Here is a 19,631-nt window from a genome sequence, read left to right as displayed (position 1 = left end):
CTGTTTCATGAATTTTGTGTTTAGGAAGTGCCAAAACTAAATCATCTACATATCTTTTAATAAAAGGAATGAAAAAAGTGCAATTACTGATACAATCACTGATAACATCATCCATGATATAGCTACTTAGAATGGGTGAAAGACTAGATCCATAGGACTACCAAAAATTTGTTTATAAAAGACACCATTAAATATAAAAATATTAGAATCAAAAACAAAGTTGATAAGTGTTTTGAAATGTAATAAGTCAATATTAGTGTGTTGCGAAATCTCATTCCAATGTTTTGCAACACTACTTATGATTAAATCTAAAGGCAAATTAGTAAAAAGAGATGTTACATCAAAACTAACTAAAACATAATTTTGTGGTAATTGGAAATTATTAATGAAAGAACTAAAATCAAATGAATCTTTAATGTAAAAATTGTTGTTTAAATCATAAGCATTAGTTACGATGTCAGTGAGAAGCTGTGCTATTGGTCCATTAGGAGGGCATAAAGATGAAACAATTGGTCTCATAGATAAAGTTGGTTTATGTATTTTTGGTAGAGCATAAAACCGTGGAGCAATAGAATTATAAATTTTGAGCTCTTTTGCTTTTTTATTATCAATAAATTTCTTTATGTTTAATTTAGATACTAGACAATTTGCTTTTTGTTGCAAAGTACAAACAGGACTCCTTCTAAGTGTAGTGTAATACTTAGTATCATTTAAGAGTTCTCCAGTTTTTTGTAGGTAATCCTCTTTGTACATTACAACAGTTACGTTACCTTTATCGCTTTTGACAATGTAAATTTCAGGATGGTTTTTAAGAAAAAGTTTAGTTTGCACATAGTATTTATTTAAAAAATGATCTTTGACTTCTTTATGCAAAAAGTTTGTAATAACGTTTGTACATTTAGATCTAACAACATCCTTTTGACTATCATTAAGTGGTCTGATTATTGATTCAATATCAGAAAGTAAATTAGGAACTCTAATATCAGATTTGGAAGGACATAAAGAAAATTTAGGTCCTAATGCTAAAAATTTTTTAATTTCAAAAGGAAAATGAATAGATGTTAGATTTTTAAACCATTTTTCTTGAAATTTTATCTTATCAAAAGCTTCTATTTTTAATTTATTGAACTTATTAATTTGTATTTTTTTGATTTTATGAAATTCTGTGTTGTATTTAATTCTTTGTCTACGATTAAATTCATTAAATGTGTGGAAATAGCGATTTTAATCTCTAAATTAATAATATTTCTTCCAAACCTGTCACATAATTTCCGAGCATCATGATGAATATTCCCAGTCCGATGATGTAAAAGGGAATTTACATTAACTAGGCTATTTGTAACATGCCCAGGGAAACATCCATTAGATCTACACTTCAACAAAAAGGTCTTTTGATTGTGTAAAGCAGCAAGTTTGATGGTAATTCTAGTCCACTCCTTCAGAATTCTGACTGTAGATTGCCCATAATCGTTTCGGATGTCATCGAAAAAACCCATATTTTTTTTTTCTACAAGAATAAGAAAAAAGAAGTACTTGTGACTCGTTTGGAAAAAATATATAACTGTTTTGGATGGGTTGGAGTCAATAAAAGGGCTATTGGTTAATATTTTATATATTTTTATATATTTTTTTTATATCTCGAGCTTTCAATTGTGTTTACAATTATTATCAAGAGCTAAAAAAGACAAAATATCTTACAAGGTTGAACTAGAAAGAAAAAACAATTTTTTTGTTAACTTGCCAAAGAAAAATTAGTTTAGTAAATAAAAATTGCTGCTAATACATCTTAAAAATAATTAATATAAAAATGCCCTAAAATGCTTCTTTGAAAATTTTTAGTATAATTTTGAAAACATTTTTTTTTTAATACAAAAACAATTGAATTTATAAATAAGTTAAAATAGCAACCAATTAATATTAATATTATTTCCTGGGTTTGTCGGTCTGTTGTAAATAAAAATACCTAAGTATTGTTTAAACGTTTCGGCTATGTGCCATGTTCAATAAGCATTTTATTTTATAAACATTACATTTTACAATTCTATTTCATGTTTATACTCTGTAGAAGTGTAACATGGATTAAAACGTGGAAAATTTTCAGTTTATCGAACTTCTTAAACAATACTCTATAGCACCCTCAGACATTTTAGTAAGTTTCGACATCGTTTAACTTTTTACATACATTCCTATAGACGAAACCCTAAACATTCTGGAAACTAAAAACAGTATCTAGCAAGACCACTTAAATATCATTAAACATTGCATATCTAACACTTATTTCATCCTCCAAAAGCAATTCTAGAGAAAAATAAATAGTGTCTCAATGAACTCCCCACTTTCTTCAGTAATTGCCAATATCTTTACTAAAGATGATTTTTCGATTAAAATTAGTGTCGGTTCCAAAAAAGAGCCAATTCAGCAAACACAAGTCGTTGTCTATGGCCGTTTACCTTTAACACCTGGACCAGTTTAATTTTTTACGGGTAAAGACTCAAGTGATGAAGCAAAATACTAGATATTAAATACAATTACAATATAGACTTACAAATAGTCATGTTTTTTAGCTTTACAAAAAGTTTCATGACTTAAATATTATTCTAAATAAAGCTCTTATCTATATACGTTAGATGTTTAATATCTTATCAGCTATTTGATACAATTTCAGAATATGATTTTAAAATAATATTTTTTTTATTAATTTTTAATACTAGCTTTTAATACATAAATATAACTCTAGGTACCCAAGTCAAGGTAATATTCGTATATCGGAAGCGCAAATTCAAAATAGCGACTTATCCCGTTATAACGAAATGCGTAGCTCTAAAAGCGAAGATCTACTCAAACAACACGCACAACCGTCAGAGCTAACCAGGTATGCTAGTAGTGGCAATATTCGAGAAAGCAAACAAACTGATCTTCCTCATTTACGACATGTAAGTATGCAATAATTTGAATATGTTTTTCTTTAGGGTCATAAGGGTCCTGTTATACTAGCGGTAATGTCGTCGCGTCAGCGGCTCCGCGTTAACGTTGACCTAATCCACTAATGAACTCTTTAGGTCAGCTGTAAACAAGGTCAGGATAGCCTTGATGATTTCCAATCTCCGATAGGAGTGGCACAAGAAGAAGAAGAACTGCGCAATGACACTACGAGACCTTATACGAACGAGATTGCCGTCAACGAGTGCGCGTTGCTAGCGCATCAAGTTATACGTAGCGCTGACTGTCTGTACTGTTCGCTGGTCACTGAATTTTGTAACGATAAGACTACCAAAGAGAATTGAAATACTATTGTAAAAATAATACCTCAATCAACCATGGGAGCTTATCGTCTATACCTTGCCTAGCTTAGTATCTCAAGGGTGAGTTCGTCTTGTCTTAAACTAGGGGTTGAACCTGAGTTCTCAGTTGATATCAAATAAGACAAATTTTAATCAAACATTTAAATGAATAAAAAAACAATAATTAACCCTGCCAAAGCTTAACAGTTAATAAGTGTTACTTATTGCTTCGATGGGCTGCTTGTGTGTTCTAGCTGTTGGGTCCTCCAATTAGAAGTTGTGGCTTCTGGAGAGAGAGCTGCAGTCACACGTGGCTGTATGTCCTGATTAGTAAAATTGAATGTGGCCAATCAATTCAATCTGGTCAATTCAGTTGTTGGTAAACCAATATTTCCAATAAATTCAATGAATCCAATAAAATGTTTAATAAACCAGTAAGGTTTTGATATGTCCAATAAACTAAAAGATAAGGAACAACTCGCATTAGAAACACATCAAAAAGAAAGGTTTAACTTCCTTGCCATCTTACAAAATTACACTTAAACAAATAGCGTATGGCAAGGATAAAATGAAATATGAATGTTACTACTTAGTTAAATTCTGTTAAAGAGTCCTAATGCATATATCAGAAAAAAAATGTGCTTTCGAAAGAAAGTAAGGTTACAAATATTGGAAATGTGGTCAGAATTATAGAATAAATATCACAATGAAAGTACTTACCCCAAGAGAATTTGTAGACCATAAAAATGAGTCTTATAATAATTTTTGCCTTCTTTTATAAATTTCAAAAAGAGGCAAAAAATAATCCCACTACAGAAAAGTTGTTTTGACAGAAAGTGGGAGACTGAATGAAGTTAGCATAGATGTCATAGAATGTTGCTATAGATATCATGAAACTAGCTTGTCAGTCAACACGGAACAGAATAGTCTGCCGAACAAAAGTGAGAGGGCGAATATTTATTCTATGGGACAGAAAGAGAGAAAAAAAATAAAGACAGAGGAAGAAGAGAAAAACAGAGGGCGCCAACTATTTTTATAAATAAAAAAAATAGTAAAAATTAAACTGAAGATAAAGAAATTAATAAATTAATAAAGAAATTAAAACGAAATAATTATTAAAATATAAATTAATAAAGATGTGACGTTTATAACGTTACAATTTAAAATCGAAATAATAGTGGACTTTATTTTAATTGAAATAGAATAAATACACAACTAGGTATATGCATTTATGTTGAGTTACTTTTACGTAGGCAAGCACAGCGTTGCCACGGTTGCAGTTTTTAAAAAAATAATAAAAAGTTTGAACACTGACAACGCGGACAAAGTGATTTCAATGCGACGCAACTACGTATAACTTGGAAATTATGCGCCATGTTTTCCGCGTCATCAACGCGATGGCATTGGCGCCCATATAACAGCTCCCTAGTCGTTGATGTGATCAGTATTCATACTTTTGAATTCATCTTACGATACCAGATCCCAGATACACATAATAACTCAAATAATCACTTTAAAAGTATTTTGCGCAAATTAAGTTTTCATTTTGAATGAAAATAAGTTAACTAATCTAAACATTACAAGACCTAACTTTGAACTAGATTTCAAAGCCTAGAACAATGTTTGCAAGAGATATAAATAAATAATTTTTTTAGAAATTTTGCTCTTTTTTTGCATTTATCTAAACAACAAATACGTATATAAATTTTTACAAATCGTGATTTTGAAGCTTTTTCCATGTTCTAAAAGTTAGTTATGCCAATAAAACTTAAAAACCTTATTTTTTCAATTATAAAATAAAAACGCCATTTTTACACCAATTTGTTTATAAACAAAAATTATCAACAAATCTCGCGCAGGAAATGGTTAGAATATGTTTGCATACGTATTATACATAAAAAAAAACCTTTCAGTACTCTGGCTTTCGGCCACGAACAGGGTATATTTTTGCGTTATTACCTTATCTGGCATAATGACACGAAGCGAGATCAGGCCAGTAATACTAAAATTACGCATATTTGTTTAACATTTTTGTGTATAAAGCTACCTTTGAGTAGTTAACCTTTTGATCTCAGAATAAATTAATATAATAATTTTATGTTTGGACGACCATCCAATATGGCAATACTTTTGCAAATTTCAGGTTTTGCACGATATTTTGAATTTATTTAATGATTAAGTTTATCATGTATCAATAAAAACAAACCATGATGTATTTGTTGTTGCCATGGCCACTAGATTAGATATAAAAATCGAGTGGGAATTTCAAGGGAAATATTTTGTCAAAACTTTTGTCCTATGCATTATGTTGTTGTTTCTCCGTTGATTTATGCCACTCAAAGAAGGTTTATGGCAGCCAATAGAAGAATCATAGTGTTAAATTGTATGGAACTGGCTATTCCGTACTATCAAAGCAATATGGAAACTTGAATTATACAAAGGTAAATGTGTAATTGCCTATTTTCTAGAATCAAGAACAACTAACTCAACACAGACTCAGCAGCGAAGATAGAAACGCTCGTGGTACTGCTAAACTAGCGGAAATGTCAGATGAAATCAGAAGGCGGCAGAATACTCAACGTGTGCAGCATCCTCAACAGCCGTCTCAACAAACCACTTATTATCAACAGCAGCAATTGCAGCAACAGCAACAGCAGCAGCTACAGCAGCAGCAACAGCAGCAGCTACAACAGCAGCAGCTACAGCAGCAGCAACAAAATCAACAGCATTATTACAATCACCACGCGATGGCTCAGACTACACAGAGTATGCAGAATTTAAGTATCAATCCTCAGTATGTGCACCAACCTTATGGTCAAACGAATCCTTTGTCACCTAGTTACAACAAAATCCCGCTTGTTGCACCTAAACCCTTAAGAAAGGTAAATAAACCCATTGGCGGTGTTAAACTCACGATAAAAGCAGACACTTTTGTATAATCAAATTTTTTTAGGATGAAGTTCCACCTGAACTACCTCCATCTTCTACTCACCCTCTCTACTTAGCGAGTAGTCAAGACCCACCAAAAATGGCATTTTATCCTACTTCTGGACCTTCTTCTTCAAAACCGACGAGAGACCCGTGGGCGAGAGAGGAACAAGAGAGGCAACAGGAAGCGAGAAGGGAGGCCGCTAGACAGTGGCAGGAGCAACAGATCAGAGACCTATTGGCGCTACCTTACCGGACAGTACAGCAAGAAGAACAGCTAAGAGTGCTCCAGTTAGAGAGAGAGTTCCAAAGAAGAGCCATGGAAGCAGCAGAGGAAGGAGATGAGGATACCGAGAAGGTAAGTTTAGTTCTTATGAAAATAAATGAAACTCGAATCAGTGTAATTTTTGATTGGCTTTATTTTTATGGATTTGGATAACTTGATCCATTCAGCCACTAATTTGTACAAAATTGGCCATTAAAGATGTTAATTTGTGTTCATTATTTCATAAAGTAGCTGACAAAATTGGAAATATGTTGCTCAGGATAGAGAGCGATGGAAGGAGTTGGGAGAGGCCTATGTCCAAACATGGACGACAGAAGGCTAAGAAGAAGAAGAAGAAGAAGAAAGCTGAGAAAATTAAATACAATTTGATATACGTATTTAAATATATATCAAATAAATAAATAAACAAATAAAACATCTTAATAATAATTGAAACTAGCCATATAATATCTAATAACCTTTACACTACATATTGAAATTCTTAAATTATAAAATTGATGTGGCAAGAGGTCGATGTTAAAAGATTCCACTTTAACGGAACATACTGATCCCTACTCGAAAGATAGACGTTAGTGTACAGCAAACGCCAGTTAACTTGGCGACGGAATACGCACAACGTCACTGAAAAATAAATTATGTTTACGCCCCATGATTCTCCTATTGGTTTACTATTTCTGATAAGTAGTTTCAGTGGCGTAACGGTATAGTTCAAATAATTATTACACAATTAAAAAAGTAGTAATATTTTTTCGCAAGCTTTAATATATCATTAGAAAGATGAAATTGTTATTATTTTTTCTTTGTCAATTTAAATAGAAAGCCACTGGTTTATAATATCTCTTTAATTTAACATACAAACACCATAATAATTATGACTGAATTTAATTAACAAATAAAACTACGTTTTGGATGGAGGGAATTGTATAAATAAATGTAACACAGTAATTATTTAATTTTGATATTTTGGTTTTATTATAACACTAAAACGAGTATCAAGTGTAGAAAAATAGTAACTGAAAATAATTTTCTAATGGTTAATTTTCTTCATCTTCATCATCAGAAGAAAACTCTGTACTGGAAGATTCGCTGTCAATATTTATAATAATAGGAGCTATTTCCATGGCGTTATCAACCACTATCTCGCTGTCCATGTATTCATCTTCCTTCTTAATGATGGTCACATACGTTTTCTCCACTCATTTTCATCAATTTTATTGAACTCTTCCTCAGCCAGTTTTTGTACGTCATCTAATTTAAACGTTTTTCCGGCTTACATCATTTCTGACTGTAGCCCATATACGTTCAATCGGGTTTAGGTCAGGATGGTACGGAGGTAAACGCAAAGGAATATGGCCATGCTCGCGTAAATTTTTTTTTTTTTTAGTTTGATAGGCGCCCGCTCTAACTGAATACTATGATAGGATGCGTTATCAAAAACTAGTACCGAGCAGGTAAATTAGGTATTAAACGTTCTTGTAACCATTTTCCATAATTATGTGCATTCATTTTAGAGTGGAAATCCCCTGATTTTGTACCCGACTTAAGATTTAATAGTCCATTCTTAATGAATCCCATGTCTCCGCTGGCATGCACTATTATTAGTCGTTGACCTTTGGAAATAGAAAATAATCCCTTTGCTGATTCGTCAGTCCAGTTCTTCGAAGAAGCATGACCGCTGTGTAAGTAAGTCTCGTCAACATACACAATTAGCCTATTTTGAGTACGAAAATGTTTGATTTGCCCGAGATATATTATTCTCAAAGCTCGTATTTCAATTTTTTCTATAAGAAATTTTCGGTTGTTTTCGTTTCTCCTCTAACGAAATTGCATTTTGCGTAGAAGTCGCCTAGATGTCTGTGAAATTGTGATATCCAAATCGTTATGAATTTTTTTACCGTAACCCTATATTTGTCTGTTTTATAAAAATCGTAGATTATTCTGCGAATGTCTCTTGTTTGGTATTCCGGCAAATCTATGATTGATCTCCTTACTCGTTTTTTGCCTGGACTGGCAAACTGGACTCTGTCAGTATTTTTCAAAGAACATTTTGTCTCACTTGTTATCCTTTCGATTGTTCTGATGGAAATTCCTGTAAAAGTAACTATAGTGATTCATTTTATCTAGTATGTAAGTATAAAAAAGTGTAAGTAAGTTGCAATATCCCACTGTATAAATTGGATAGGAAGGAGTGTCAAAATTTTTTGAAAACATATTGTAAAGTTGAAAATAAGTCAGTACAGGTACCAAGTTCTTCAACTCTTCGCAAGAAATATGTGAGGGCATCTTACAAAGACGTTATTGAAGGTATTAAAAGCCGGGTAAGAGATGAATATCTCTGGATATCTGTCGACGAGACTACTGACGCCAAGGGTCGGCAAATCGCGAATTTAATTATCGGAGTTTTAAACAGTTCAGCTGATGACTCCAACAAGTCGTATTTAATCAGCGTAAAATGTTTAGAAAAAACCAACTGTGCAACAATTGCTCGATTTGTTAATGAATCTTTGACAAATTTCTTTTTACCGAATCAAGTACCTTCTGAAAAAATTTTGCTACTAGTTAGCGATGCCGCTTCCTACATGGTTAAAGCTGTTACTAGTCTTAAGATTTTTTTTCCGAACTTGATTCATTGTACATGCTTAGCGCATGGTTTAAACAGGGTGGCAGAGAAATTTATACTCGAGTTTCCAAATGTAAACACTTTAATCAACAATGTAAAGAAAGTATTTTTAAAAGCACCATTGCGAGTAGAAGTATCTAGCCTAATATCCCTTTGCCACTGGAACCAGTGTTGACTAGATGGGGGACGTGGTTGAATAGTGCCATATTTCTTGCAAATAATTATATTGATATGAAAAATGTTATATCAAATTTTGATCCTTCTTGTTGTATTGCTGTTCAGAAATGTCAAAATATTTTAGTGAGAATTCTGTTCAGAATGAACTGTCCTATATAAAAGCAAATTTTGACATAATTGTAAATTCTATTACAAAACTAGAAAGTCAAAAATGATCTTTAAATGATATTATTTGCATTGTTGATTCTGTCAAAGAAAGAATAGTAAACCTTTCAGAGACAATTGGAAAAAAAATTAAAGATAAATTTAGTGAAGTTTTAAACCGGAATGAAGGCTTTTCTTTAGTGCGATCAATAAATAACATAATCAATAGAAGCTTTAACGAAGTTATTAATATGGATCTCTCGCTAGTGTCAAATTTTAGATTTGCGCCAATTACATCCTGTGATGTTGAAAGATTGTTTTCCTCATATAAACACATATTAACTGATAGCACGCATAACATTACTCTTGAAAATATTGAACATTTTATGCTTATATACTGTAACAGCAAGAACGAGGACATTTTCTTGTGAATTTTCATTTATATTTTTTTATTAAATGTAGTAATAAATAAACACTCTCTAAGTTATACTATAATTTTATTTCTCACCAAATCTCAAGCTCTAAAAATTAAAAAATGTTTCTTTTAATAATATTCTTTTAATATATATATAAATGCATATTGCATATAATAAAGGCATATTTGGTTACTTTTACGTGCATGTTGCATTCATATTTTAACCATTTTTTTGGAGCATATAATCCAGTCTCTAGTTATAATTATTGAAATATTCACTTTGTTTATATATTATAATTAATTATTCTAATAAATTTACAGTTTTCTCCTGAAGAAGTTACAAAATCGTGACGAAATATTGAGACAGAACAAATAAAGTTTCATTTCCTACAGACCGATAGCTGATACTGTAAATCAATATTTAAAACAGTATGGTCGAAAATAATTTGAAATATATATATATATATATATATATATATATATATATATATATATATATATATATATATATATATATATATATATATATGTGTGTGTGTGTTAGATCACTAATCACGTTAAAAAAAGAACTTTATTTGTTACACAATAAATAGTACAAAATTAAATTAATTTAAATTACTACAATAACTGGACTGGTCGAAGTTGCAGCTAAGAGTGGTTCCGGCATCTGAAAATGGTAATTTATAGGTTTGGTATGAAGTGCTGAATCGTTGTTCCCATGAATATTGGCCAACGGTTCGTTCAAAGTTCTAATGCGTGCTCAGCGGTTTCTATGGGAATGGGATAATGAAATCTGAAGTCGGCGAACTTAAGCTAGTTCAAGGTTAATATTTTCTCATATAACATATATATATATATATATATATATATATATATATATATATATATATATATATATATATATATATATATATATATATATATATATTTGCGTTTTCATGTTTTGTTTTCATTGCGTATACCCGGTTCATTTCTTATAACATAAACTTTTTAAAAATACACTGACATTTATAAGGCGGTGCATTTGTATCATTTTTTAATAATGTGAAAAATTTTGTGTGGTTGAATCAAAAATAAAAACGCATTTCCTTTAAAAGATAAAAAGAAAAAATATACTGTTATTGAAAATAAAAAATAATTCCTAATAAAATAAGAATTAATTCTTTATGCCCTACAGAAATGATTCAAATATTCGACCTTCTACGGCTGAAGAATATCCCAATCTGCCATAAAAACTTCTGTGGACCGGTGAAAGAGTTTCTGCTGTAACATAATTGTAGACTTCTCTTATTCGGTGTTTTAATTCATGCAAATTTTGGGCTCCAGCCTCAGGATGATCGTAGATGATGCTTTTTAAATGTCAGCAAAAAAAAAGAAGTCCATGGATGTAAGATCTGGAGATCGCGCAGGCCACTTAATATCGCCTGATCAACTGATAACTAGATTCGGGAAAGTATTAAGTACTTCCTATGGTCTGTTTTTTAACCAGGAGGAGTAATTCAAATTTTCCGCGCCGTAATGCTTGTTTCTAATTGCTCCAACCGCAGGCAAGTTTACTCTACTAAATTATGACATTTTGATACTAATGACATTTGTGAAATTTTAAAATTCAAAATTTATATCGACGATTTTTTGTATTTCTGCGTTATTTCTTATATTTTTAGATTTTTATATTATTAGTTTATTAAGATGACAATATGGATTCAATGCCAAGTACTAGTGGTAATTATTCTTCTCCACCTAAAAAACGCCGAGTAGATTTGGGTCATTTATCTTCAAATAAAAAACAATCCATTATAAACATGTATAAACAAATCAAAATTGATAATTCTGGAATGAAAATAACAGCCACGGTAGCAAAAATAAAACAGGCAACAGGTTAGTTTTGCAGAATAGTTATAGTTAAAATCAAGACTTATTACAGTAATTAGCAGTGTTAATTTTAGGTGTTGTGAATTCAACTATTTACCGAACAATTAAAGAATATAAGCAGACTGGAACAGTAAGATGTCCTAAAAATATTGGCGGTCGACCTTCTATTCTTGCAACATACGATGAAAAAGTTAAAACATCTGTACGCCAGATAGTACACAGCTTCTTTTTCAAGAATGAAATGCCTACATTAAATAAAATTTTAAGTGAAGTAAACAACCGCCCAAATCTTCCAAATATGTGTCGTTCATTATTATATAAATTCTTGAAGCAAATCAATTTTAAGTAAGTAAATATAGGTTGGCCACAATTATATAGTCAATAAAACGTGCAACCCATAAAATATATTATGTCTGAATTGGGATTCAATTAGAAGATAAAGAGCTTTAAAAATTACTGAGAATATCGATTTTTTTCTATTTTCTTTGCTTATAACTTTAACACTATTCATTTTGGAGCAAAGTCGTACAAAAATAAAATATAGATAATGATTAAATTTCCTATTATATGAATAGCGGTTAAAAATGTCTTAATTTATTACCCTTTTTGCAAAATAGCAATAAATACCATTAATCATTTCCATCAATACAATTAATCCTAAGATGATAACAATACAATTAATCCTAAGATGCTTTAATGTATGTATGTAAAATAAATTAACAAAATATAACTACTTATTTTTTCCTATGCTGTAGACCTTTTAACGCTCTAAATGCAAATTGTCTTATTTGAAAGCTGTATAATTAGTTAAACAATGTTTGTTTAATTAAATAGTCTTTTTGGATCAAAGAATTATAAACACAGATGACGTATTCTTCTGGGGCGAAATCAGAACCGCTGAAACTGATAAGTACTCCGCCTGGTAAAAAAAATTAACAAAAAAATTTAATTTGTTTAAACAAAGGTTGTTTAAATAATTATAGTCCATTCAAATGAGTTAGGTAAATGTGCGTTAGTTAGTAAAAAAAAATTATTTATTTATTATAATAAAATTAAAACATATTTGGAGTTTGATAATGCGCTATTTAGCTGGCTCTACTCGAGTTACTTCGGATTAAAAAAAATGAAGAAAATTGCTCGATTGGAAGCTGAAAAAATGCATTTTTTTATGTATACCGATTTTGAACTTTGAAATTAAACTTTCTTCGATCTATTTTTTTCTTGAATTTTTGGTATTTTTATACCAAATAATCGCTCAATACCGATTGTTTTTTGTTGTGTAATGTGTATGTAGTGTAGAATGAAATATATATTACTTGAAAACTACTTTATTTTAATATGTAAGTACAATACTAAAAACTATGAATCTTAACCTTAACCTTCTGCCATGCGGTTCTCCCCTTCTTTTCTTTTCTCTTATTATCTGTAAAACAAACTTAAATATATGCATCAAACATATCATTTTCTTCCTTGACAATGAATATTTTTACAAATTCATTTTTACAATAGGTTTACATAATATTCTTGAATATCTACGTAAGGTAGGTGTAACTTTGGTATCAGAAATCGAAAATTGTGCAGTAGATTTGTCAAATAAATTTTTATATTTTGTAAACAATTGTTGTAACTCCTTTTCTGCAATTGAGACTGTTCACATTGTGTAAATTTATATCTAATGAATGTATCCACTCTCTCCCAACCAATGAAGGACCTTCACCATCAACTATATAATTTCAAGGATTTAGTTTTATTCTGATGCTCAACTGTCACCAAAGCCATACCTAAAACATATAATTCATTTTTACAGTAAGTAGCTAACTTTATATTAGTATTTTGTAATTGTAAGTCAGTACAATTCTCATTAAATACATTTTTGTTAATAATAATGACTACAGCATCTGAATCGATTTCAAACTGTATTGGTTTGTTATTCACTTACAAATTAATAATAAACTAGCGGACCAACTCGACATCGAGTTTTTTAAATGAAATTTTTATTTTGCGAGAAAAATATACAATATATACAATGACCGGAAGTAAAAATATTTTTATCAATAACTCAAAAACTATAAATGATAATTTCGTGAACTTACATTTTTGAACTATACGTTGAATTCTCTATTGATTTGACTAATAAAAACGAAACCGGAAGTCGACCTCAAAACCGGAATGCAATTTTTAGTTCATCAAATGTCGACATGGATATCATTTGGCAGTTAATTTTGCATGCTGATCACGAATCCGGTGTCAGATTTGCTCTATCTTGACGTTTTATGCGCGTTTCGGGTCACTTCCGGTGTTGGATTGCAACCGGAAGTACATATTTAGATTCGTCTCGACGAGACCTTTCGATCCATAATATACATTGTGGGGTCTAAAACTTAAAGTAAATTTTAACTTCCGGTCATCTCAAAACTGGAAGTGAATTTTTGTACCAAAAGTATATCTTGACAATCTCATACGTAATACTAATAATATTCCGAAAAAATATTTTAATTATCTAATATGGTTTTTGAGTAAAGTGGTGGACAAGAAAAGGGCTTAGCGTTTTAGTATATAAGATTTATCTTTTGAATTAGTTGAATGTACATTTAAAATTTCCTCAACAGCATTTATGTTTTTAGTTTTCAAACAAACTTTTTGTAAATGTCCTCTTTTCTTACAAAAATTTCATACCAAATTTTTCATTTTACATTGAGTGGCTAAATGAGAAGCATCCCCATAACGATAACATATACATGTTTTAGTGTTTGAACTAGAATGTGTAATATTTGTACTTGAATTTACATTTGAACTTTTATTAGTATTTTGTTTACTCTTATTGAGTTTTGAATATTTTGAGCAATGTGATCTAGAATTATTAGATTGTAAAAAATTAATTGAATTATTGTAATTTAATTGATTCCTGTCCTTTTCTGATCGTTTCCAAACTACTGGCAATCTCTACTGCTCGATCCAAGTCTAGATTCCTTGTTTCCAATAGTCTTACTTATATTCTTTTCTAACGTAATCCAAAGACAAATTGGTTCTTTATCACAGATTTTAGATATGTTTAAAAATTGCAATTTATTGCTTCTTTTTATGTCTTCTGTAATGCTAGTAAGAATTCTTGCACTGATTCTCCTTCGGCTTGCTTTCTGGTTTGAAACCTGTAAATTTCAGCAATTTCCAAAGGGGCAGGATTATAAAAATTGCCCATTAGTTTAATAATTTCATTGTATGTTTTATCCTCTGGTACTTACTTGTCACATAGTGTATCATAGGCTTCAGGACCCATATAATGTAATAGATAAGATCATTTCATATTGTGATCTATTTTAAAAACTTTAAAAGCTCCTTCCAGGCGTTTCACCCATCGTGACCATTTTGTAACTAATTCATTAAACGATGCCACTGTAAATGTAGAATGAATTTGTAATGTACTGGTAGTTGCGGCTTCCATAATTTATCGTTTTTCACTTATTGTATGGTACGTAAAAGTAAAAATTTATTAATCCTTGTCGCCAATTGCTGTGTACTGTGTATGTAGTGTAGAGTGAAATATATATATTACATGAAACTACTGTATTTTAATATGTATGTAAGTATAATCAAAGAATATAATACCAAAGAATATAGACGCATATATGCGTCTATATTCTTTGATAATACTAAAAACTACGAATCTTAACCTTAACCTTCTGCCATCATGCGGTTGCGGTTCTCTTCTTCTTTTATTTTCTCTTATTCTCTTACCATCTGTAATACAAATTTAAATATATGCAACAAACATAACATTTTTATTATTATATGTTATGAGTGTTTTAAACATATAAAAAATGTATAGAGAAAGAGAACCGAAAAAATAAGGTAATGGTTCAAAACTTCCCATCCTACTGTTTATAGCTTTGTCGCAAATACCGGTCAAATTTGACCGGTTGTATCTCAGGAACCTGTTCGGAGTCTGTTCCACTATCGTTTTTTCAACATTCTATTTGTTTATAAGCAAAAAAATTGTTTATAACTTTAAAACATACGAGACCGCCTAAATAATACGATTTCAATTCTGTAAAGTGTATTAGATCGGTAGAGTGCGTCTTTATATTTAAAAAAAAATTGCAAACATCTGAATGGACTAATGTTTGTTCTAAAAGTTTTTAAAAAATTTCAAATTTGGTGGACGGTTTAATTAGATTATAAAAATTTTCTAAACCAATTACGAAGGACCTAAGTACAACCTAAATGGTTGGAAGACATTTTTAACCACTCATATATCATAGGAAATTTAATTATCTTTGTTTTATTTATGTACGAATGCCATAATAATATGCCACCTCTCATATCTAAAAACAATTTATATCCAAAAGACTTTTTCACAGATCCGCCCTGGTCTAAATGTAACATTTTATTATTTTGTAGGTACTTGAAGAGAAGTCGAACAAGTATTCTCATTGAACGTGATGATGTTATCAGATGTAGACGTAATTACCTAACTTCTATACAAAGATACATTGCTAAAATGGCGTGCCCTCCAAGTAAAGACTTGGCCGGACCCTGAGCTTCCTGGCCTTTCGGCATACGCTCTTAGCGAAACCTCTGCCCCTACGAGTCCGACACCAAAGTGAAGGTGCCACGGGGCGCGTACCAAAGACGTCCCGTGGGTCCCCCTGTGGGGGTACCCCGTAGGGTTACCACGACACGTCTAGCACACGCAACCCGCGGGGGCTCCACCTTCCCCGTAGTACCTGTGTTGTGAGTACCTTGCCTACCCGTTACTCCCACACTACGGGCGGGTAGGTTCGGCAGGCGGAGGAATTTCCACCTCACACGTAGACAGGTCGCCGCCGAGGATCTCTCCTCTACCACTCTTGGATCTCCCGGTGGGTACGTGCCGGGGCACCTACACCGCACCACCGCCGTCAGGCGCGGTGTGTCCACACCCCTCCTGACCAAGGTCAGGAGAGGTATTTACGGGCCCAGCTCGTTCAACCTCACCAGGCTCTTTTGGAATGGGAGTAGAGTGGTCCCACGAGTAGTCTCGTCTCGGATACTAGGAGTGTAGACCGGTGACCGTGTCGCCGAAGCGACCGTGTGCGTTTCTACAAACCCGACACCTCTAGCGACGGCTCTCCACCTCCCTATTCCTACCCATTAGTCGCCTCTTACGACAGGCAGGGCTTTCTGACCCCGGCCGTATTCTTATCTCCGCGAGCCGGACGGAGATACAAAGATACAGAAGTGAAGGTAGGCCCATTTATTACCTTGACGAAACATGGGTCAAAATGAAGGTCACACCAAAGATAAAGTGTGGGTAGACTGTGCCATACAAAACCATTCAGGCATTCATTGAGGGGCTGTCTACTGGTTTGAAAAACCCATAGGGAAAGGAAAACGCCTCATAGTTTTACATATTGGATCGGAGTTAGGATTTGTTAATGAAGGGGTTTTACTTTTTGAGGGAAGAAAGACAGAGGATGAAGAAATGAATGCATCTGTTTTTGGAAATTGGTTTAATAATATCTTGCAAAAATTACCAAAAAACGCTATCATTGTAATGGATAATGCATCATATCACAGCCGAAAAGTAGAAAAAATTCCGAAAACATCATCAACAAAGAAATATGTGCAAGAGTGGTTACAAATAAAAAACATTCCTTTTGATATGTAGATGGTTAGTTCAGAACTTTTACAATTGGTACGTGTAAATAAGAAAAGTATAATATGTATGTAACTGATGAGATAGCTAAAACAAATGGTCAAATTGTACTGCGGCTGCCTCCATAGCATTGCGAGTTGAATCCCATTGAGAAAATTTGGGCCCAGGTGAAAAATGTGTGGCACTTAAAAACACGACATTTAAACTTATAGAAGTAAAAAAACTCCTGTTACAAGCTCTCGAGATTGTAACCACAACACATTGGCAAAATTGTGTTAATCACATTCTCAAAGTGGAGGAAAAAATGTGTAAATTAAATAGATGGCATAGATGTAATAGAGCCATTAATAATTCCAATTGGCAATGATAACAATAACACAAGTTCTTCAGAAGATGAATAAACTGTATCACTTGTATCTTCAAAGTAATTTCCTTTTCTAGATATCTATTTTCATTTCATCTTTCTTATTCATTGTCCAAGTGTTACAAGCATACAATGCCAATGGTCATGAACATTATACCATTGCACTACTTACTTTTAGTAGTCTCTTTTGTATTTCTTTCCTGTTTATCAATTATTCTCACTCACCAAATATTTGAATTTTCTATATTCTGTTATCCTTAGGTCGAATAAAAATAAATATCACAGTTCAGATAATATATATCATATCGTGTTTATAATCATCATATGAATATGAAATTGGTTGTTTGGTGCAATGATAATTGGTTTCTAATAAGCGTTAGTCAACTAAGAAATCTAAGTTCCCTAACTTTTCTTCCTCCTTTTTGCATGCTGTATGTGTACCTACATAGTTTCCAATTTTCTGCAGCGACTTTCGATAAAGCTTCCTCAACATTCTTTTCACATCAACTAATTTGAATGTATGTAGTTTGTTTCTCGCTACGTCTTAATACTTTACTTTACTTTACTTAATCAGTAGACCCATTTGTACCTTTCGGTGTTGGGCCGTTTAACATACAATTCATTACATTACACTATTTGACGGTCTTCTGAGGTGTTCTAGCTCTTAACGAACTTTCTCCATTCCTTCCTATTGGATGCCATCTGTGTTGCTTCCTGCCAAGTCTTACCCTTACTCTGTAGTATCTGCGAGATGTCACTGTTCCATTCTTTAATGGGTCTTCCTCTTCTGTTCTTCCCTATTGGTTTGGCGTCCCACACTCTTTTAACTTGTCTATTATTGTCCATCCGGGTTAGATGTCCGAACCATGCCAATTTTTTCTCTTTGATTGACTCGAGTATCGGTTTGATTTTGAGTCTTTCTCTTATTTCTTCATTTCTGATTCTATCAGTTCTTTTTACTCCTATCGTTCTTCTGAGGTATTTCATCTCTGCTGCCTGAATTCTGCTCTGATGTCTTTTGTTTAATATCCAATTTTCTGCTCCATATGTCACTGTAGGTCTATATATTGTTTTGTATATTGTCATCTTGGTCTTTGTTGATATTTCTTTGTTATTAAGGAATCCTCTATTTAGTGCTTGGAATAGTTTTCCTGTGTTTTCCATTCTGTTGTTAAGGTCATCCTCGATGTCTCCTTTGTTGTTGATTACTGTTCCTAAGTATTTGTATGAATTTGTCTGTATTATTTTTTGTTGGTCTATCATTACTTCTATTTGATCTTCCGTCCCTTGTTTCCTTGATATTTTCATTATTTGAGTCTTCTTTTTGTTTACGTTTAAGTTGTATTTGCTTGCTTCTAGGTTCCATTTCTCTAAGTTGTATTTCAGTTTTTCTGCAGTTTCCGCAATTAATACTATGTCGTCTGCAAATATACACATCTCAGCATTTATCATTTGCATTCTGTTCCAACCGATGCAGTATTTCTTGAATGTTTTCTTACATTCTTTCACTATCTCATCTATTACATTTATGAATAGTACTGGGCTGAGACTTCCCCCTTGTCTAACTCCTTGGGTTGTTTCAAATGGTTCTGACTGTATATTTAACATTCTTACTGTATTTGTTGTTTTCATGTATATACTCTTTGTTGCTTCTATCAGTTCTTCACTTACTTGTTTCTTCTTTAGGCTTTCCCATCCTTTCTTTTGACTGAGTCGAATGCTTTTTCCATGTCTATAAAACTCAGATGTATTTCTTTATTTTTCTTTAAGGCTTTTTCTATTACTTGTTGCATGGTGAATATATGGTCTTGTGTGTTGTGTCCTTTCCTGAATCCACTTTGTACATCCTCTAATTTATGTTCTATTTCTTTTCTAATTTTCCTTTCTATTATGGTTTCGTATACTTTTG

At 32.1% G+C, this 19,631-nt stretch overlaps 1 protein-coding gene across 3 annotated transcripts in view; it reads left to right on the top strand.

The window, feature by feature from the left end:
* cno (adherens junction formation factor afadin) overlaps positions 1–19,631 on the top strand; it is a 941,963-nt gene that overhangs the window by 895,556 nt on the left and 26,776 nt on the right. For all 3 annotated transcript variants that reach the window (XM_072540541.1, XM_072540540.1, XM_072540539.1), the window contains 3 exons: positions 2,738–2,933; positions 5,750–6,163; positions 6,235–6,567. In XM_072540541.1, coding sequence (XP_072396642.1) covers positions 2,738–2,933; positions 5,750–6,163; positions 6,235–6,567 — 943 coding nt within the window. The remainder of the gene's footprint in view (positions 1–2,737; positions 2,934–5,749; positions 6,164–6,234; positions 6,568–19,631) is intronic.

The sequence above is a fragment of the Diabrotica undecimpunctata genome, chromosome 8, assembly GCF_040954645.1.
Source record: "Diabrotica undecimpunctata isolate CICGRU chromosome 8, icDiaUnde3, whole genome shotgun sequence".
Taxonomy (NCBI): Eukaryota; Metazoa; Arthropoda; class Insecta; order Coleoptera; family Chrysomelidae; genus Diabrotica; species Diabrotica undecimpunctata.
This window is presented reverse-complemented; position numbering and strand designations above follow the sequence as displayed.